The following is a 20,275-nucleotide window of genomic DNA, read 5'->3' on the forward strand; positions in this document are numbered from 1 at the left end:
CTCCTCATCTCGAGCGCTCGCGCCCGCGGTGCTGGAGGATGCGTTGCCGCGGAACGGTCTCGCGCTCCGCCGCTCCAGCTCTCCGTCCTCCGTCACAGAAACCGACAGAATAACCGCACAAGCCGCAACCACGGGACGATGTGAGGCGCAGCGGAGGCCACTTCCATTTTATCTGACTTCGCGGCGTCGCGTGTGGGTTTGTTCCCGGTGAAAATGGCGACGGGGGCAGGCTGGCAGCCTCCGTACAACACCTCGACTAGCAGCACCAAATATCCCCCCTGCACAACCTCCAGCATGCTCTACGACGGGAGCCTAACGCTGGAATACACTCAAGACCTGCATTTGAAGATGAGCAAGAAGATAGCACAGCTGACCAAGGTGCGTGGACGTGAGTGAGTGAAGCTCCGTGGAGTGGTTCAGTCATTTAGAGCATGTAAATGAAGTATAACTGTGTAATAACTGTGCTGGTGCTGCATGCCATTTGTAAACATTGCGCTCATTTTTCCTGTATTTTTCATTGACTTTGGTGTGTTGGCATTTTGAAGCAGGTGCTCTGCACGCCTGCAGGGTTCAGAGGTCACCATTAAATACCCAGGCTGGGTAGTTGATAATCAGTGGCTGTGATTGCTGTGCAGTACTTACACACTTCCCCGTGCATGCCGGTAGTATACCTTACTCTGTGGCCAGGCTGTTTTTCCTATGGGTGTTGATAGCTAAGAGCTTTCCAAATGCCCAGAGGAATGTGTTAATGTGCATCCAGCCTCTCCCCACCACAGTTTAACTGTTTTCTGCCACCACTGGGCTGCCTCTGGTACCCAAGGACTGAGAGAAGTTATGTAATCTCGGAAGGATGCAGAGGTTTTTGCTTTCTTTGTAGTCCACCTGACACCAGGGTAGGATTCAGGGATACTATGCCCTGCAGTTGTAGGAGATTTAAAGTTGCAGCTACATTTTTAGAGCATTTAGGTTTTTGTCAGAGTGGAGCTGAGGATGTAATGTAAACAAAGCTGTTTATGCAGATCAAGGAGAGACAAAAGCAGGAGTAGATGACAGAAGATTTTACATAATACTCGCGGGGAATTAGACACTCTGTAGGGTTGGATAAGCTGTGCAGATATCCACAGTATATCGGGCAGATTGGAAATGTGGACATCCAGGATTAAAATTCAGTGTTTCAGTGGTTGATTAAAATGTATTTGGCGAGAGAGCAGCGGCAGCATTAAGGTCCACATTTTGTCAGCAATCCAACTGCGTGTTTGAACCCGGGGACTTTTTCTCTGTTTATTCTTCACCATGTTTCCCCCTCATGTTTGGTGTTTGTTTATGCGGTTTCAGGTTGTTTCCTGCTCCTCACCCCACTTTAAAAAAAACAAACAGCCACAAGCCACAATCATTGATCCAAATGAAAATGAAAATGAAAGATTCACCTCGCCGGCTGAATTACGAAGAAGATTTAGGACCTGCAATCAATCCCAAACTGGCTGAGGGATGTTTTACTTCACAACTCTAACTTGCAGATTGGATCTTTAAATACTTTGCCTAGTTTTTTGGAAAACAGCAGCTTGGCAAAATCTGTCATCTGCATGCCTCTCAGGCTTTTAAAGTATTTTGTGTAATCGATGTAAAATGTTTGCAGCCAAGCCAGCGGTGGTTTAACTTTTTCAGCAACTTCCAAATGAGCCTATTTTTGAAAAAAAAAAAAGATTGTGTTGATGGAGTTCCTTAGATCTAATAGCTACACAAATTGGGAAGCAATGCTGCATAATTAGATTGGAGTATGTGTAAAGCGGCATGTTGTGTGAGCAGGATCTGAAGCCGGAACAGTTTGTTGTATTAATAGATTTAACCAGCATAGCTGGTTAAACACTTTCAAGAAGATATGGTGAAAAGAGATACTCGGCATTTTCTCCAGCGCAGCATCTGCCATGTAGAAAAACAAGCAAACATAAAAATAATAGTGAGCCGCAGCTTCAGTGCCAGTCAGATTTGTCCTAAGGAGATCTCAGAAATCCCTCTGTGTTTAACTTGGATTTTAACACAGATTTAGAGCTTGTTTTGTTGCATCGTCCGTCCTCCCTTAAAGCAAATAGCACCTTCCTCTGCTGTGAATCCATGTGTCTTTCGTTTTTAAAAATTGAAAGCGTCATGGCAGATTTATGCGTCTCTATTTTGTTTGTGTGAGTGCGTAAGTGTGTGTTTATCTGCAGGCTACCGGTATCTGTGGCACATGTGTTACTCTTCTTTGGAAACATTTTAATTTCAGATGAGTGAGTCAGACATTCCCAGCGTTTCTATTCATGTGTTGTTCGTCCACGTAGTAAATCCGAGCTCTCAGCAGTGCTGTTGTGTGTATTTCGGTCATTCTGCCTCTGCCCACAGGACTGCCCACGTCTTTGCAATTGTGCTTCTTTGTTAAATTCACAGGTGCTGCATTGCCTTACCTTTTCATGAGGGTCATGCAGCAGCAGCGTTAGACGAGGAAAGTGGGCCATTTTCAGGCTGCAGCATATTTCTCAAAAAGATCGAACACCCGGTACCATCAGCAAAGAGATCAATGAAATGAAATTAAAATGATACCAAATTACCAAAAATTCATCATCAATCATCCACTGTATAATCCAGGATGAGGTTGTGTTACAGTAGATATGCTGCTGTGCTCTGATTCAGTGCAGTGCTCTGACATGCTTGATTTTTGCCCTAACATTACATCATCTTCACTGAAGAGACGATACAGTGACACGCAGAGCACTAAACTTACTTTCAAGAGCTTACAGCAACAGCTTTGAATAGCTGTATTAAACCAGTCTAATCCTATTGTGAACCTCAAGGTGGAACTGTTTTTATCAGCGAGAATGAGAAATGTCACTTTTACCTGACATTTAAGATGTTAAATCCAGCCTCATAATCAGAGTTGTTGATGCAGTGAACACAAAATTTGCTTTGACCCTAAAAGTCTAAAGGTGATTTAAAAAATCATCACCAAATTAGTGGAAAGTATTGATCATCTTGATGTGAGCAGCATCGCTAACAGCTCACGTTTCAGTGCAAAATCATTTCAGCTGTGTCCTCAGTGCTTAAACATCTGGCCGTGCATATAACCTATTATAAAAGGATTTTTCTGGGAGTACAGCGTTGATTAAATTGAAGGCTGCACTACAATGTCATATGTTACATTAGTTTTATTCTTTAACACTCCAATCTGTTTTAAACATAAGAATTTATTGTAAAGACTCTGTTTGAAACACCTGCTCTACATTCATTTGCTTTCTACTGCTTATCTGGAACCTGGTGGAGAAGGAGATGCCAACATCTCTCTCTCACCAGCTGCCGCCTCCAGCTCTTCTGGGGGAATACTCCCAAGTCATCCAAGAAACATAATCTCCAGCAAGTCCTGGGTCTGCCCGAGGGTTTCCTCCTGATATTTCCAAAACACCTCTCCTGTCCCCGCTTGTCTATTTCTTCCCTATCCATCCGAAACTAATGCTTCATCCCAAAATACAGACACATTTTCAGTTACACTGTAGCCTAGAGAGACTGACAAAACCCACAAATGAGGGATATCGTGATGGTTGGGCCTTAAGAATCATAAAATGTGGTCAACAGACACACCTGATCTCTTCTGTTTGTATTAATATATGAATTACATATATGCCTTTTGAAGTGTGAAAAAACCTTTACATATTAGGAACCAAAGGTACACAGAGGCAACAGAATTGAAAGTTTGTCCAGTGGAAAAAACATTAAACCTAACTTTACGTTCTGGCAGTCCAATTTACAACAGCTATTGGATTTCAGCTGTTGCAAAGGTAATTTATGCTTCAAAATAAATTATTTGTTGTGTTTAAAATGCCATAGAGCAGCGGTCTCCAAGCTTTTTTGCGCTGAAAACCATACATTTCACACTTGAACCTCAACTCTCGCGGCCCGGTACCAAACGACTCACGGACCGGTACCGGTCCGAGGCCCGGGGGTTGGGGACCGCTGCCATAGAGGAATCGGTAAATGACCGAAGGCTGGCTGATAAGACTGCTGGTTGATGTTTATGCCTGGCAGACACTAATGATTCATAACTCTGAAGCTTAGACATTAGTTTGATTGAGTGACCACTTATTAGAAATCCATAATTGCCCGTCTGGGTTTGGCTAATATGCTTTGCAATAACTCTTGCAAACGTAAGTCCGTATTGAAAGATTTATCTAGCCTGAGTTTACAAAAACTAGCTGACAGCAGTGAAAGTGTCAGAATTGAGGACTAATTAGCTAATTAGAGTTTGAATTGATCTGCACATTTGGCTGAAACTCTCAAAACTCTTATCGTCCACCAGGACACTAGCAAACCATCCAGGGTTAGGATTAGGTTTGGGTTTTGTTTTAGCCACATGCTAAATAGGTACGTGTTCAGAAACGTCACGTAATTGCTTTTTAGTCTCATTAAGTCCTCCCAGAATACTCCACCCGACTGTATCCTCAGTTGACGTCAATGATGCCCCACTTGCACTATACATCACATTATTAGAGCGCTGCTTTGCCATAATCCCTCTGAGGCAGTCCAAAAGTCTTTTTCCATGGCCTCACCGAACTCCTCCCACAGCTGACTGGGACCACAGTAGTGGTGATTAGGATGCTCTACAGGTCTGTCATGGAGAAGCGAGAGCTGAATATGAAGCACAGTAGGGCTGGGCGATATGGCCTAAAATCCATATCGCGGTATAATTGGAAGCATGTGCGGTAACGATATATATCGCGATATATTCTTTTCTTTTGTATAACGTATTTCCCACACTATAAGGCACACTTAAAATCCTTTAATTTTCTCAAAAATCAAGAGTGTGCCTTATGTATGAATTCTGGTTATGACCTCGAATCGATTTTGGCGTGCAGAAATCTGTTAAAAAATGTTTTAGTACAACTTTGGTAAGCCGCACTGCTTGATGGATTGTCAGAGCAACTACTGCCGTGGTGAGGAGCTTCGCGGAGTAATCTGGGTCCAAAACTCCGTCACTTCAGGTCCCAAAGTCAAACAAAGACTGAGAGTTAAAAACGGTCTAAATTCTTTCGTCTTTAATAAAATCATCAGCATTGCTGCTTTACCAGGTGTAACAATTAAGTTTAACATCCATGCATCCATGAAAACAGAATTTATTAAATTTAATTTAACAGTTAGAAGTCGCTAGTTTCAACCTAAACATTTCATAGCATGTTCTGACTGAGAGATTTTTGAAACTAATTAAAACGTACAGCTCTGCTACCACTTCCAACATAAATGAAGACAGAAAACTAAACAGCAGTGGCGTTTGAGGGGTTACTGAAGTTGGACTAGCTGGTATATAATGTTGTGCTACGTGATTGCTAGCGACACAGCTATGTTAGCATAACATTAGCACAGTGAAGCTGGAGGATGAAAGCTAAATTTTTTCCCACTCGATAAAAGTTAACGTGAGGGATTCTGGTGGTCAGGGACAAATGCAATTGCATAGCAGGATGCTATACACGGGGCAAACTTCAGTCAGGAGAACAACTAAGATTATTCATCCACAATACAAGATTAGTTGTTAATATACTGCAACAACATGGGAATCGAACAGCTGCGAGAGAATTCAACATTAATGAATCAATGTTACGGAAGTGGAGGAAGCGCAGTTTTTGGCTTTCCCCATATTTCAAAAGTGCTTCATCTCTTTGCTATATAATTATTATGCTATATAATAATATAATGGTTTTAGCCGCTGCGATGCTTTCAACCAAAACAGGCGCAGCTTGATGACATCATCAACATTCACTATCACGATAGAGCGGTATAGTCAAAATCTCTATCGTTTCTATCGTATATCGTTTATATCGCCCACCCCTAAAGCATAGCTGTCCATTTTTCAGTTGGTCTTCGATTGATCTACGACCCCACCCTCCAAAGCTATTCATGTGTTGTTATTCCATGTATTAAATCCCATTTCAGGCACTATCTAAAGCTCTGGTCATAATCTAATCTAAGAATTAGATTATGGATACAAGCGGCTGGAATGAGCTTTCTCAGCTCCACTCTCTCTGAGGATGGCTGGCTTCTCCCTTAGTGAGAGGATGAAGAGTACAGTCATTTGAGGGAGACTCAGAGTAGTGCCGCTGCTCTTCCACATTCAGAGGAGCTAGTTTGGGTGGTTTGGGCATCCGCCTCCTGGGTGAGGTATTCCAAGTAAGAGGAGGCACCGTGGTCGACCCAGGACACACTGGAGAGATTACAGTCCTTGGCTGGCCCAGGAAGCCTTGATGTTCCCCCAGATAAGCTGGAGGAGGAGGAGGCTAAAGAGGGAGGGATCTCTGCTTAGCCTGCTGCCCCCTGCAACCCCGCCCTGGATAAGAAAGAGAAAATGGATGGATGGATGGATGGAGTGCATTCAAAATGTAAAAGATACCTGGATCAGTCCACAGACAGCAGGATCAGTCGAGGCTTACTTTTAGGTTGTAACATGCTGTTATGGCTGTCACAGAAACATTTTTCTGTCAAAGACACAGTGTGCCTTTGTTCTTGCTTTCTGTTTCTGAGGTTGTGATGTAGCCTAGTGATGCTCAGGGAGGAAAAGTGTGCGTGAGCTGAGTGTCCTTGGAGCGCCTGAGCTTCGAAATGAAAACTGAAGGAACAGATGCGAAGTGTCTTTAAACCAGGAAAAAGTAAATGCGCAGTGCTCGTCGGCTAATTGGTAACAGAGCCTGTGTTGCCACTTCATGGCGCGTCTGGTGAAGGAAAACATTGGACTAAAAGCTCAAATGTCGAGGTATCCCATTAAGACTACAGCGCATCTGAGAGCCAGGCTTTCATTAATCCTTTAATTAGTGCATATGATGGTAATCCTCTGAAAATGACAAGAGCAGAGCAACAGAGTTTTGTCAGAGCCAAATGCTGCAGTTGTTCCTCTCCAGGCTTTAGTGACCTTTCTACCGCGGTTTGATCAATAGTGATCGACTTCAGCCTCAGAGAGATCCCTCCTGGGTGCTCCCACTGTCATTTTTAGCATCATCCCTTATCCATCCTGCACACAGAAGCTCTACATTTGAGGCCTCGGTGATAGAGGACTCCGACTGTAAATCCTGTGCATTACTGTTCGGAGGAGAATTTGCTGTTAAACAGTCTGTAATGATAGATGTGGTTCAGTTTGATTGATTTAACGCGTGCTGCGTGGATTTCAGCTGATCGACTTTAATGATACTCTTCTACGATGCTTTAATAGGTGTAAATTTTATACCACTCCGAGAGGAGTAAAAGGACGCAGCAGGAAACTTTTTTAATCTATTCACACCTAACTCAAAATTATTTTAAGATAATACTCTGAAATTTTGGCTTGCAGAGGGCAAAAAGTGGTGTTAACAAGCTTCTGTAGTTCCCTTTTCCTGTCCAGCTAGTCGATCAGCTTGAGCCTGGATGATTGAAAGTGAGACTTTGGTCAACAACGTCTAGAACAGGGCTGCCCAATCCCAGTCCTCGAGAGCTACTATCCTGCAGCTTTTAGATGCATCCCTACTCCAACACAGCTGAATCAAATGTACCTCTTCAGCATGCCATCATGTTTGGCAAAGGCCTGATAACAAGCCATTCATTTGATTCGGGTGTGTGGGAACAAGGATGCATCTAAAAGCTGCAGGACGGTAGCTCTCGAGGACCGGGATTGGGCACCCCTGGTCTAGAAGAAGTAAAGATCATAGAAGGCTTCTGTAGGTGAACCCCCTTGAAGATTAATTAATGGTTTGCTTCCAAGGCTCTACTTTTGGAAGCACTACCAAGGTGTTGCTCTCCATCACACTCCCAGGTTTCCTCGGGTTCACAGACAACCTGCGGTGGAGGCTGCAGAGCCATTAACAGGGGTTAGGTGTTGCCTTTGAAAGATGAGCTTTTTCACTGTGTTATGAATAATTATGTTAAAATATCAAGGCTAAACTAGAACTAGCATGGTAGGTCATGTTCTTCTCTGCATCTCATGTGCTTTTTGCAGTTTAGTCCACCTGTTGGGTTAATGGGAGATAAATACACTGTGTATCTATCTAGCTGTTCTTGAAGCACACTGTAGTTTTTTATTCCTAATGCCAGTAGAGTGAGATGAGCAACAGTAAAAGTGGTACAAAAAGGTGTTTCATGATGTTTTTGTGTTTTTTTTTCCAGCACTGAATAACTGTGTGTAGCTGCAGGCTGTTGTATTGCCTTTAGGCTTGTTTTGATTGGAGCTTCGGGACAGAAAATGTTCCTGTGAGACCTCCAGCAGAGAAGAAAAGAAGAAACTATTGGCTGTCGTTCTCTTCCTTTTGTTGTCAAACTTGTCATATTCAGCAGTGGACGTGTGCATGCTCTGCTTCACTTTCATGCATTTCTCTTTGGGAACCTGTTAGGTAAAAATAACACGGAACAAGTGCCGGTGCATGAACTCCACAACCCCCTCCTAATGGCTACATTAAACATATACAGATAAATAGATAGTTGTTATGTATTCAGCTGTGTGTGTTGCTTAAAATCACACAGTCGTGCTACATTTATCATGGCTGGAAGTTCCTCATTTTCTGCTGCTGCAAACATTAATCAGCTTGTTATGGCGTGTCAGGTTGCATCTGTGTGGTAGACAGATGCCAGTGAAGTCTGTTTATTCTGTAGTGCTCTGAGAGTGACACATATCACACCGTGTTTTCTTTTTTCACCCTAAAATCTGAGCCAAGCAAGTTTTACAGTCTGCTTCTATGCAACCACGCACAACATGTTTATCACCTTTGTAAATCTGAACTGCTGCAGATTTGTTTAATGTGGAAAAATTCAGAACAGCTACAGTAAAAATCTTAGGTCTTTTTAAAGAGTAAGAGCAGGCAGTCAAATAGTTTCACGTCATATCAACTATTAGAGCCTTACTGATATATCGGCAGCATTAATATATCAGTATCAACACATATATTGTAAAAAAGCAAATAATAGAAGGAAGAACCACCATGTAATCATGTTATGTGTTGATGTTGATGATGTAGTTTGTCCACCAGAGGACACTTAGATTACACTTAAAATTACACGAGTTACGTATCGGTATCGGTATCGGTCCGATACTGACCTAAATTACTGGATCGGATATCGGAGAAAAATAAAAAATGTAATCCGATCCATTAAATATCACGAAAGCACCTCACAAAACTTGCAACACCCCGTAACTCACCTCAGAACTTTAGCACGTCGAATGTTTGTAAAGCATTCCTGCTTTAAGCTTAACAAGCGACTGCCTCTTCTTGCTGCTACTTCAATCATGAAACTGCTTAAATGATCAGCTGATCGGCTTTTCTGTCGCGAGTCCGTCTCTCTTGTTTGCTTTTGGCCCACTTTGTACCAGAAAGAGGAAACCAGCGGCTGAACAACAGCAGCACGTTTAAGCTTGATCAGCTGTTGTTAGAATGTATTTAATATTACTTTCTACTCGAGGATCTTTTTCTACGTAGCTGACGCTGGTAACTGTGCAGGGGCGGATCTAGCAAAGTTTAGCCAGGGGGGCCGATAGGGCATTAACAGGGAAAAGGGGGCACAAAGACATACTTTTCTTTCTTATTCTCATTTAAAATGTCTAGCTTTTAATAAATAATTATCTGACACCCAAAGTTTTAATTTGATGCAAAATGAATAGAAGTCCATTACTGCATATAGTAACTATTAAGTCTAATATATATACCCTAGTAAGCTATAGTACTTTTTCCTTTGGGAAGGTACCATCTGTGCAGTCTGCAATTCTGTTGAAGAAAGATGTTGAATCTATTTAATATTTCTTGAAAAATAATTGATTTCTGTGCATTTTTTTTCACACTGCATCAAATTAAGGTTGATTACGTCGATTAAGCATCATGAGGTGGAGCGTGAGGGGTGGTTCCCTATCTTTTATTTATTTATTTTTGTTGTTGCTGGGAGTTGGAACCCTATTAGTTAGGTTGCTTAATATTTACGCTAAGTACTCTTTAAAATACCAGAATAGGGAGGATGGTGTAGGTTTAAGTTTATTAGATTGATCAGTATTGCTGAACTATGAAATATTTTTTTTTGCATACAGGTATAACAGAATAGCTTTAGTGTAGTTGTTGTTTTAAACTTGAGTATGAACTTATACAAAATGCAGCAAGATATTTAAAAAACAGTTTTGTTGATTAAAAAACACTATATCGGATTCATATCGGTATCGGCAGATATCCAAATTTATGATATCGTTATCGGACATAAAAAAGTGGTATCGTGCCATCTCGAATTATATTAGCAAGGATTTGTCAGATTTTTTAAATTGCCAAATATTGGCTTTGGTCTTGAAAATCCTGTATTGGTCCCGCTCCATGATCGATATCAGATTTAGATACTACTATAGAATAAAGGGCAAAAGTTTAGGTTGGACAGTTTTACATATTTTTTAATCCACTCTCACATTTAGAAATGCTTGTGTAAATTGAAGCTTTCTTTTAATTCTGGCTGGATGTCTCAAAGATGTTGCACTGAATAAATACATCCTATAATCGCAGAAAATGCTACAAAGCTCATCACAGACTGTCTTCTTATTGGTAATGTTCGCTGGCTAACCTCAAAACCAAAATAATTTTTTATCAGTGTTTCCCAGTGTACTGTGTGACCAATAAATTAATGGCCGATATGTGCAGCTGCCTCTTCAGTAAGATTCTTGTCTTGTAGATGAGCTCTAACTTCACTTTCATGGACAGCAGGTAAGTGCAGTAGTCGTTGCTCTGTTCTGCAGCCTCACTGAGCTCAACATAGCAGCTTGTTAACAACCTCTCCACCTCAAATCAAATCAAATCACTTTTATTGTCACATCACATGTGCAGGTACACTGGTACAGTACATGCGAGTGAAATTCTTGTGTGCGAGCTTCACAAGCAACAGAGTTGTGCAAAAAAATAAATAAAGTAAAAGTAAACACAGAAAACAGCTGTTGCTTGGGGGAGCTCGTGACGAGGCTGCCATACTCGGCGCCATCTTATCCGTAACCATCCATCCAGCCACCTGTCACAGGCTCTTTTTACACCTAATTTATACTAAGGTGTAGTCTACACAAGTAGCAGCCACCGTTGCCAGCATTTATACCTGCACATCATCATGTGCAGTTACATTTTTCGGTAGCTTTAAGTCAGATTACGGCATATGTTATGGTAGAGGGTTTCAGAAAGGTATGCGGTCTAAGTTTAAGTATTTAAGTATAAATCCCCTGTTAGAGTAGCCATCCAGTTCACAGAGTGTCTTAAGAGCTGAGCAAGAACTGTCATCACCACAGTAGTTCGAGAAGAGTCTACAACAGAAGAAGAGCCTCTCTAGAGGGGCAGCTGAATGATATCGAGGGCTGCCACAACAGCGACCTGATACATCTGCTGATAGGAAAATAGAAGATGGGCTGGGGCTAGTTGGTTAGAAGTATCCATCCATCCATCCATCCATCCATCCATCATCCATCCATCTTCTTCTGCTTATCCTAATTCCATTTGTCAGCTGAGCAGTATCTTCCAAGCCTCCTTGAGTGGCCAATTATACTTTTCCCACAGTTAATACACCTGGGCAGCGCTCCCAAATAAAGTCTATGAGTAGGAAACACTGTCATCTATTTCATGGTGACACCAAACATTGAAAAGCTGCAAATCATTAAATCTGAAAAGCCGTAATCAGAGAGTGTTTGACAGCTTTGCTAAATGATTTATGTAGCTGAAAAGCTTTGTTGACTTTTCTTTTTCATCAGTAAATTCATCACTCATTAACAGTCCAAGTCAATAACACTATCTAATTACCAAGTAAGGTTTTATCAGTGGTTAATCACAGCAGAATTTCCTTTCCAGCTGGGTTACTTTGACACAATTGCTCCGTGAGAAATTATTTATGGAACTCAAGTCTCACTTTTATACCATAGATACAAATAGAGATGTTAGGTATCTTCATCCCTGCGAGATGGCGAGACAAAGAAGAAAGTGTAAGAGAGAAGGGAGAGAAGAGAGGAGGAGAGATAAAGAACAAAAAAGGGAGATGAAAGGATTGGAGCAAAGAGAGAGGAGGGAAAGAAGGAGATGAAAGCAGCAGGCACAGCAGCGTCATTAAAATAATCATGTATAATTGAAGGAACAGTTCCACGGCAGACTTACTGCTGGGAATCAAGGCTCACTCTCAAAGAGAGTGGAGGGTTGAAATCCACCTTCCTCTCACTGATTTTGCTCCCAGCTTAAAAACATAAAATAACCAATGACAAAATTTCAGTTTAGCACCAATAAAAACATTCAGGCGGGATTGTTGTAAAGTGGAAAAACACAAATGAGCAGATGGTATGTCACTCTTTTAGAATACAGTTGTAAAGGATACCAGGCAGTGGTTACAGGGAAGAGAAATCAATTCTTTTAATTTCATTTTATTTCAGATTAATTCAGATTCAAGGCTTTTTGTTTTATTTTGCAATTCCTCGGCTGCAAGTGTGGGTCCACCCCTTCGCACTATGGCGAGTCAACCATTTTGTAGTGCAGCTCAAAGTCTCAGCTGCAAATTGCATTTATATGGGCTCAAATTGTGGTCATAAATATTTTGTACCTGTAAATCAGTTTTGTGTGTGTAAAAAAGGTTTGTGTGTGGACTTAGCCAAAAAATACGTGTGAAACTCTGCACTCAACTTTCAAGCTTCAAGTACGAATTTTGATCCTACTTTTCTTCCTTTCATCTGATTGGCCAATGTCATGTCAATCACAAATTTAACTATCCAATCAGAGAACAGATGGGTTTGGCTATTGGAGGGGTGCTTTATGGAGCTTCAGGTCCTTGAAGGGAATAAATGTCCTTTTACATGCCAGCCCAGCGTTTTCCTTCATCACCAGGAAGGAAAACAGTCTGTGGTGTCTCAGTTTGGTGATTTTTGTGTCACAGGTTTATGTGCTTAATACAGGGACCTCCAGAGCCTTTTCAACAGCGCTGCGGACCTCGAGGGGGGGGGGGCAGTGTTGTGGAAATGACAATCTTCACCAGTACAATCAGACCACTACATTTGGCAACAAGTGTGCTTGTAGCTTAAAACACTCACCGGTACTGAAAATACAATGAGGTACAATTATCCTATTTTACCTCAGACACGCAGCTAGATGTTGCTCCAGGTCAGTTGGCTCACTGAAATGATTTCTCTGCCTCCCACGTGGTCCCATGTCAACTTATTTTTTCTTCACGGTGCATTTTTGAGGATGCAACACATTCAGTGTACATACTTTAGACGGCAAGTTTGAAAAATCAAAATAATGCTGCTTTTAAAGGCACTAGGAGATCAAGTGTAATATAGAATATTAAACAGCTGTTATATTGAGTTGCTGTGATACAGTATGTATCACAGCAGTGGTTTTAGTATTTCTTGCTGAGTACAGGGAAGTTTAATAAAGTTGCAAATACCCTGCAGTGATGATTACTCAATTGTTGATCCCAGTGGTCTTTAAAACGTCAGCAGTGTTGCCCATAAAGGATAAATATCCCCCACCACTATACCTTTATGCCCACTTCTTGCTGTAGATTTGTATGTAACCTTTTCCTCTCACCTGTAAATGGAGCAAAAGGTGGACCCGTTCGTCTCGATGCCAACGGGGCTGTAATTCAGCTGACCGTGACTGAATATTAGCTGCTCTCCCTGCAGGCTTCAATTTGCTGAAGCTTAAGCTTTTTTCTTTTTTTTGCATATCATTTACCTCCAGCACTTGTAAAACCTACTTATATTCCTGGTAGAGAGAGAGCAAGCATGACTGACGAGATGTTATTCACTTAGGCTTGTGCAATGTGCAGCAACCAGTAGAGGGCTTTCCTGTGACCACAGGAACGTCTGTGCTTACTGTGAAATGTTCACTTATCTCCTTTGCACCAAATTTATTATCGAACACCCGACCCCTCGCCCCCCCACCTCCCTTTGTGGGACTTTTGTTGTGTTTTGTGTGTAGCGTAGTCCTGGCACAGTGTGTGACTGTCTTTAATCAGAACACGAAACATAATTCTCTCCTTTCCTGATGCTGTTGGTATTGATTTTGTTGCACTCTCGATGCAGAGCTGAGCTTAGTCTTCACTTCTATTGATCTGATATTGAAACAGTTAATAAGAGCTTTCTTTCCTGTCTTCTGGCTCAAGAGTTGGGAGTTCGCCTTGTAATTGGAAGGTTGCCGGTTTGAGCCCCGGCTTGGACAGTCTCGGTCGTTGTGTCCTTGGGCAAGACACTTCACCCGTTGCCTACTGGTGGTGGTCAGAGGGCCCGGTGGCGCCAGTGTCCGGTAGCCTCGCCTCTGTCAGTGCGCCCCAGGGTGGCTGTGGCTACAATGTAACTGCCATCACCAGTGTGTGAATGGGTGGATGACTGGTTGTGTAAAGCGCTATACAAATACAGGCCATTTACCATTTTCTTTCTGTGATCTAATTCTGCTCATTTCTCCAGGTAATTTATGCTCTCAACACCAAGAACGATGAGCACGAAGAAGAAATCGAGTCCCTGAAAGAAGCTCACGAGGACGAGGTACAGACACCGAACACCCTGTTATTATGTGGTGGAAAATACTCTGTGATTGATAAACAGCCGTGTGGTTTGTCACTTTTGTGGTGTCAAACTGCTGTGGGAATGAAAGTGTGTTTAAATGGTGTTATTTCATTTACATTATAAAAGTGTGGTGAAGCAGAATTCTCCTTAGTGAGGTTTCCCCATCTTCTGTTTGGTATTTTAGTCACTGGAGAGGAGAGGAGCAAATTCAGTGGCAAACTGCAGTTTTGTTATCAAGGCTAACCATGGTTTTGCTGTCTGCCGCCCTCCTGCAGCGAGCAGGTCAGCACTGCAGAAAGGGTTTAATTTGACTGAGGGGTGATTAGGAAAGTTAAACTAAAGATGAACTTAAATCTTAAGAGCATCTGTTACCCACAGCTGTTTCCAGATGCAAAGTTCTGACTTCTCAGCTGATTAATTCGCTTAACAGCTAAATCACCATGGCAGGTACAGATGTTTCCAGTGGTTTGTGGTATAGCTTCCTAAGGGCTGATGATGCTCACTGTTAAACACTTGACTCCAAAAATCTCCCAGAGGTATTAATCTGGGTCAAATCTGTGAAGAAGTCATATTTTACACTCCCTGTTCCCTGATGTCTATAGAAACATCCACATTTATTGGGTTTCTTCGTAATGTGTTCAGCCGTAATGTGCCACAGGTATTGTGAAATTACGTGATTAATCACATCACCAGTACTTTTTATCCCAACCTCACATACAAGAACATAACAGAAGCACAGCACAGCAGAGTTCCCCCAGATTGTCCACTTAATTCAAAGGGTTCAGCTGATTCAGTGTAAGCGGTGTGGATGTTTACTACCAGCTGCCTTATGTTCTAAATGTTACGATTTTCTAAACTGGTTTCAAAGACACAGAACAAGTCTGGCACCAAATCAAAACCCATTATATTCAGTGGTGGGCAGAGTTTATTTGAGGACGTGAACTTGGCCTTTACAAAAGTGGTTTAAACCTACTTAATTTCACTGGTATTTCTTTTAGAGGGAAGCTCTTGTGCACTGTAGTCTGCAAGATTGTTAATTAAATGAGTGTTTCTTTCAAGTGTTAAATTTTTAAAGTGAGAGTTTTCTCCCCCTGTTTTCTTGGAGTCCACGGTGTTGTGCTGGCACCTTTTTCTTATTTATTTTCACATATTTCTCCTTAGGTCTTATTTCCTGCTACTCTGGTTGTAAATTTATGATATTTTTCCACTTTGGAAAAGAACAAAAAAGTTTTAATCTTGCTCATAATCATCTTAATCGTAATTGCCTAAACCTGAGCTGAACTTTGTTTTAAATTCTGTTTTAAATTTAAGTTCTGTTCTGTTTTAAAGCACTGGCTGCTTTCTTTCCTCTTGCTCAGGTCCAACACATTGTGACAGAAACCAGAGACAAGATCATGCAGTACAAGACTAAAATGGCGGACGAGGTGGATCTGAGGCGGCGGCTTGCCAGTCTGGAGGAATCTGTAGAGCTCCACGAACACATGAAGAGACAGGTCATTCAGCGCTGCCGGGCACCACGTGGCTTCATTTAGTTTGGTTGTATCGAGCCAGGCTTTGCTTAGTTTGTGTATTGCTTCACATATTCCTACGTTGTCATCTTTAAGCAATAGTATGTTTTAATGTTGTAGCCTTTTAATATGGATTATTTAGGTGTAAAAAACTGGATAGTATCAACTTAACATATAATACAGGAGTGGGTGTGTTATATTGCAGTTGTATGTTTCCATATTTGTCTTTATGTAACACTGTTGTGCTTGTTGTCTTCAGGCTCTAGCAGAGTTCGAGATGTACAGACAGAGGATGGAGGACTCGCAGCTGTGCACAGAGGCCCAGCACACGCAGAGGGTGGTTTCTATGAGCAGAGAGGTAAGGTTGGGCTCATAACAAAAGTAATACCTGATTGTTAACTTTCATGCATGAACCCAATTATGAAAGGTGTTGGGATGCTGTGTAAAATGTAAATGTAATCACACATACACATGCAGAACATGCAAAACTTAGTGAGAAGATGCTGACTGTATGTGATTCTTGTTGTCATTTTTTTTGCTTCATGATACTCCAAATGTTTCACATGCAAGGTCTTACCTGAAAAAGATGGGAGCATATGTTGCTCTAAATCTGTATATAACTTTCAGCATTGCTGGTGCCCTTCCAGATGTGCAAACTGCCAGTCCCCGAGGCACTTATCCACTTACACCTTAAGACATAAGAGAGTTTTGGCCTGAGTGCAAATAGTTCATTTCTCCTTGAGGATAAAGAATCCACTTTTTCAGATGTGAATTCTTCTGACCACAGAACAGTTTTTCAACTCGCCTCCGTCCACTTTAGACCGTTTGCTCAGAGGATCAGCGCCCAGGGGACGATAGCGCTCCAGGATCATGTTAACATATGGCTTCTTCTTTGCATATAGAGCTTTAACCGGGTGGCACAGTGAACAGTGGGAGTGTTCCTGAGTCCATGCAGTGATTTCCATGACAGAATCACGTCTGCTTTTAATGCATGCTGCCCGAGGGCCTGATGATCGCGGGCATCCAGTATTGATTTTTGGACATTGGAGATTTCTCCAGATCCTTGGAATCTTTTGATGATGTCATGTACTGGATATAAAAATCCTTTTGCAGTTTCTCTTCTGTTTTCTATTTTGAACAAAAGATGAGTTTATTATATTTGCAAATCTTTTCCTTGTGTGTTTAATTACATATCACACAGCATCCCAATGTTTTTGTATTCGGGCTGTAATTGTAAAAATGTAAAGTGTGTTATGCTCTAAATGCACAACAGGAATGGTTTATTTGTGCTGAATGCAGATTAATCAATCAAACAAGACTGATACAAGCATTAGTGAGTAATACTACTTCACACCACAGACTTTATACCTTAATAGGTTATAACTGGCACATATGATAAAATTGATCAAATATGTTATATTATTGTTTAATTTATAAACTGAAAGACAACTTAAATTGACATCAATTAGATGTTGATGCAGGTAAAGGACGCTCGCTGTCATCAGGCTGTAACGACGGCATCAAAATAATTTAAAAATCTATAATAATGAAGCCCACCGAATTAATTCTGAAGGTGTGTGCTTCAGTCACGTCTTGATTGAAAATAGATTTTTTTTTATATCATTGTCCAAATACTTATGGCCCTAATTTAATATGCACTGTGTAATGCTACAGCCACATTTGGGAAAACAGCCGGTGGAGACTGTGGTGTGACCTGAAAAAGATGTATTGGAAAAATAATTATAACTTTTAAAACTGGGAGCCCGTTTGTGACCACTTGCAGTTAGCTGCCATCTTTAAAGCAACTTCAGTGCATCAAGACAGTCATAAAAGTCTGCAGTCAGTTTGCAATTAAATGGAGTCAAGTTGGCAATTATGTGTAATCTGTTTGTGATTGACTGAGACAAATCTGTTGGCATCTGTTTTAAATATTTTGCTGTCCAAACACACAGAAGTTCACATTAACTCCTTACATCCACAGTTCAGCCAGAATCTCACAGATCTGAAGCAGAAATTTCTCCACATATAGTAGCTGAGGGACATGGCACCCAGCTGAGTTTAGTCCCCGACTGCAGAGAGACGAGTTGCAGACAGGTTGCAGTCATCAGCATAGAAAGACATGCTGGCTGTCCTTATTTTTAAATTAGACAGCAATTATTTGCAAACCTTCATCATCTGAGAGTGATTGCAGTCAGTCTGAGTCAGACCGTGATTGTTTGGAGACAGGTTGCCTCCCACCAGGTAATCTGTGCAGACAGCGTGGAACACCCACAACCTCTGTGTCATTTAGCGCTACCAGTTTCACTATTTTAATTTAACATGTGGTACTAGCAGTCAGAAATGATGAGTTGGAGGGGATAGGTATGAACTCCTCTCTTAGATCAGAAAAATCAGATGCATGGCACGCATACTAGGAGACTGGATCTGCCTGTCGGTGTCTCTCTAGTGGTACAGTGTAGAAATAACAATTGAACAAAGGAAATACTGACAGTGTACATTACATACATAAGGCTATCTTTTACTGACAAAATATTATGTCTTACATACAGACAGATACACACACACACAGTTATGCTTGTAGAGTAGCAGCAACATGTTTTTAGTAATGCAGCATATGACACTAAAACAAGGGTGACACACCAGTCACATGGGCAGGAGCATCTGCCAGTGACACACGAGTGGTAAGCTGTTTACGAGCTGCACACAGCAGGGGGGATGTCATAATCGTTACTGGCATATGCTGATAATGAATACGAATTTAACTTTTAGTGCCACAAACGCGCTCTTCACTGCTGCACTCTTCTTTTGTACGCACCTCGCTCCCAAAATTAAAATTACACTCAGAATGAAGTGCTACTTGGCACGTTTGATTAGGAGAAGGCGGTAGATTGCTTATTTATACAGTAAGTGTTCACTTCATTATAAGGAAGTATGATTTCTACTTGTTATAGTCTGCTGTTACTTCAGTATTGCACAGATTATGTTATGCTACAATAAGATAGATAGAAGATAGAATAATCCTTTAATTGTCCCACAAGGGGAAATTTGTTGTAACAGCAGCCAGAAAGACACATATACAACAAACAGTACACAGAACAGAAACATACACAATTCTTCTTACATATTTACATTAAGGACAGTGGTTACTATAAACAGAGTGCTGTACAGTTATTCAATTAAAAAAATAGATATTAATCTAATATTGTTACATGTATCATGTCATCTGTCATGTCATACGATCATGTGACACAGTTTCATATGCACTGATGAATGTGGGCACAAAGGAACATCTCAGCCCTACTTAGATGTAAAGAGCTGGTGGGTAAATAAACTCAGCTCTTTATCTCTTACATTTGGATTGTTGTGTGTTATCTTTGGACTTTAAATGCTTTCACAGTGTCTGCTTCCAGCTTGAACAAAAAGATCTTTACCAGCACTAACAGTTCGCATTACATGACATATGACATCACATCACACGCTACATGTTTCTACATTTTCTTTTGAACTGTTTCAGATCTTGCGCTGCAAAGAACACTTTGCTCTGCTTAGAGGTGTACATAGAGAAGATTCAAGCTTTTATTTTGGTAATAACAGACAAGTGCTGAAAGGCTTAAGATGCTAGAACTGAATGTTTTGTGCCTCCCTCATTGTTACGGGAGGATTTTGAGGCGATGCTGCGATCAGTTAGCGTGACACCATTAGCGACTGGGCTAGCAGTAACACAAAAACAGAATAGAACATATTCCGTGGTTTCAATAGGTGGAGGAGATGCGTCGGGATTTTGAGGAGAAGCTGCGCTCGTTCAGCCAGGCTCAGGCACAGTTTGAGGCTGAGAAGCGGCGAGCGCTGGAGGAGCTGAGGACCACCCACCGCCAGGAGGTGGAGGAGCTCCTCAACAACCAGCGGAACCAAAGCGCCTCCTCCACAGAAGACCAGGAGAAGCTGGCTGAGCTTCATAGACAAGAGGTGGGCGGAGCTCGATTGAGCGAGGGAGATAGATGAGGTTTGGATCGGAGTGATGCATGTTGGGATTTTAGTAGAAAGTTGATAAAGCAAGTTTCTTTCGAGGGTAACTGCTGTTTTTTAAGGCTTATCAATGAAATGAAAGGATGTAGTGTGTTGTAGTGCAGTTAGCTTATGAGCACAATATAAACCCGGAGTGATAATAATTTGGCTATAGAGATTTGTTGCATGTCATTCTCTTATTTTTCTCCCATTTTTCTTTTCTCTCAACAATAAAAAGACTTAA

The 20,275-nt window shown here is 41.4% G+C and overlaps 1 protein-coding gene across 2 annotated transcripts in view; it reads left to right on the forward strand.

The window, feature by feature from the left end:
• Window positions 1–20,275, forward strand: part of fam184aa (family with sequence similarity 184 member Aa) — an 84,928-nt gene continuing 64,653 nt past the window's right edge. For both annotated transcript variants that reach the window (XM_080297486.1, XM_080297485.1), the window contains exons 1-5: window positions 1–378; window positions 14,420–14,497; window positions 15,877–16,011; window positions 16,286–16,384; window positions 19,786–19,992. In XM_080297486.1, the coding sequence (XP_080153612.1) occupies window positions 214–378; window positions 14,420–14,497; window positions 15,877–16,011; window positions 16,286–16,384; window positions 19,786–19,992 (684 nt within the window). In that variant the 5' untranslated portion in view covers window positions 1–213. The remainder of the gene's footprint in view (window positions 379–14,419; window positions 14,498–15,876; window positions 16,012–16,285; window positions 16,385–19,785; window positions 19,993–20,275) is intronic.

Source organism: Astatotilapia calliptera, chromosome 23 (assembly GCF_964374335.1).
Source record: "Astatotilapia calliptera chromosome 23, fAstCal68.1, whole genome shotgun sequence".
In the NCBI taxonomy this organism is placed as follows: Eukaryota; Metazoa; Chordata; class Actinopteri; order Cichliformes; family Cichlidae; genus Astatotilapia; species Astatotilapia calliptera.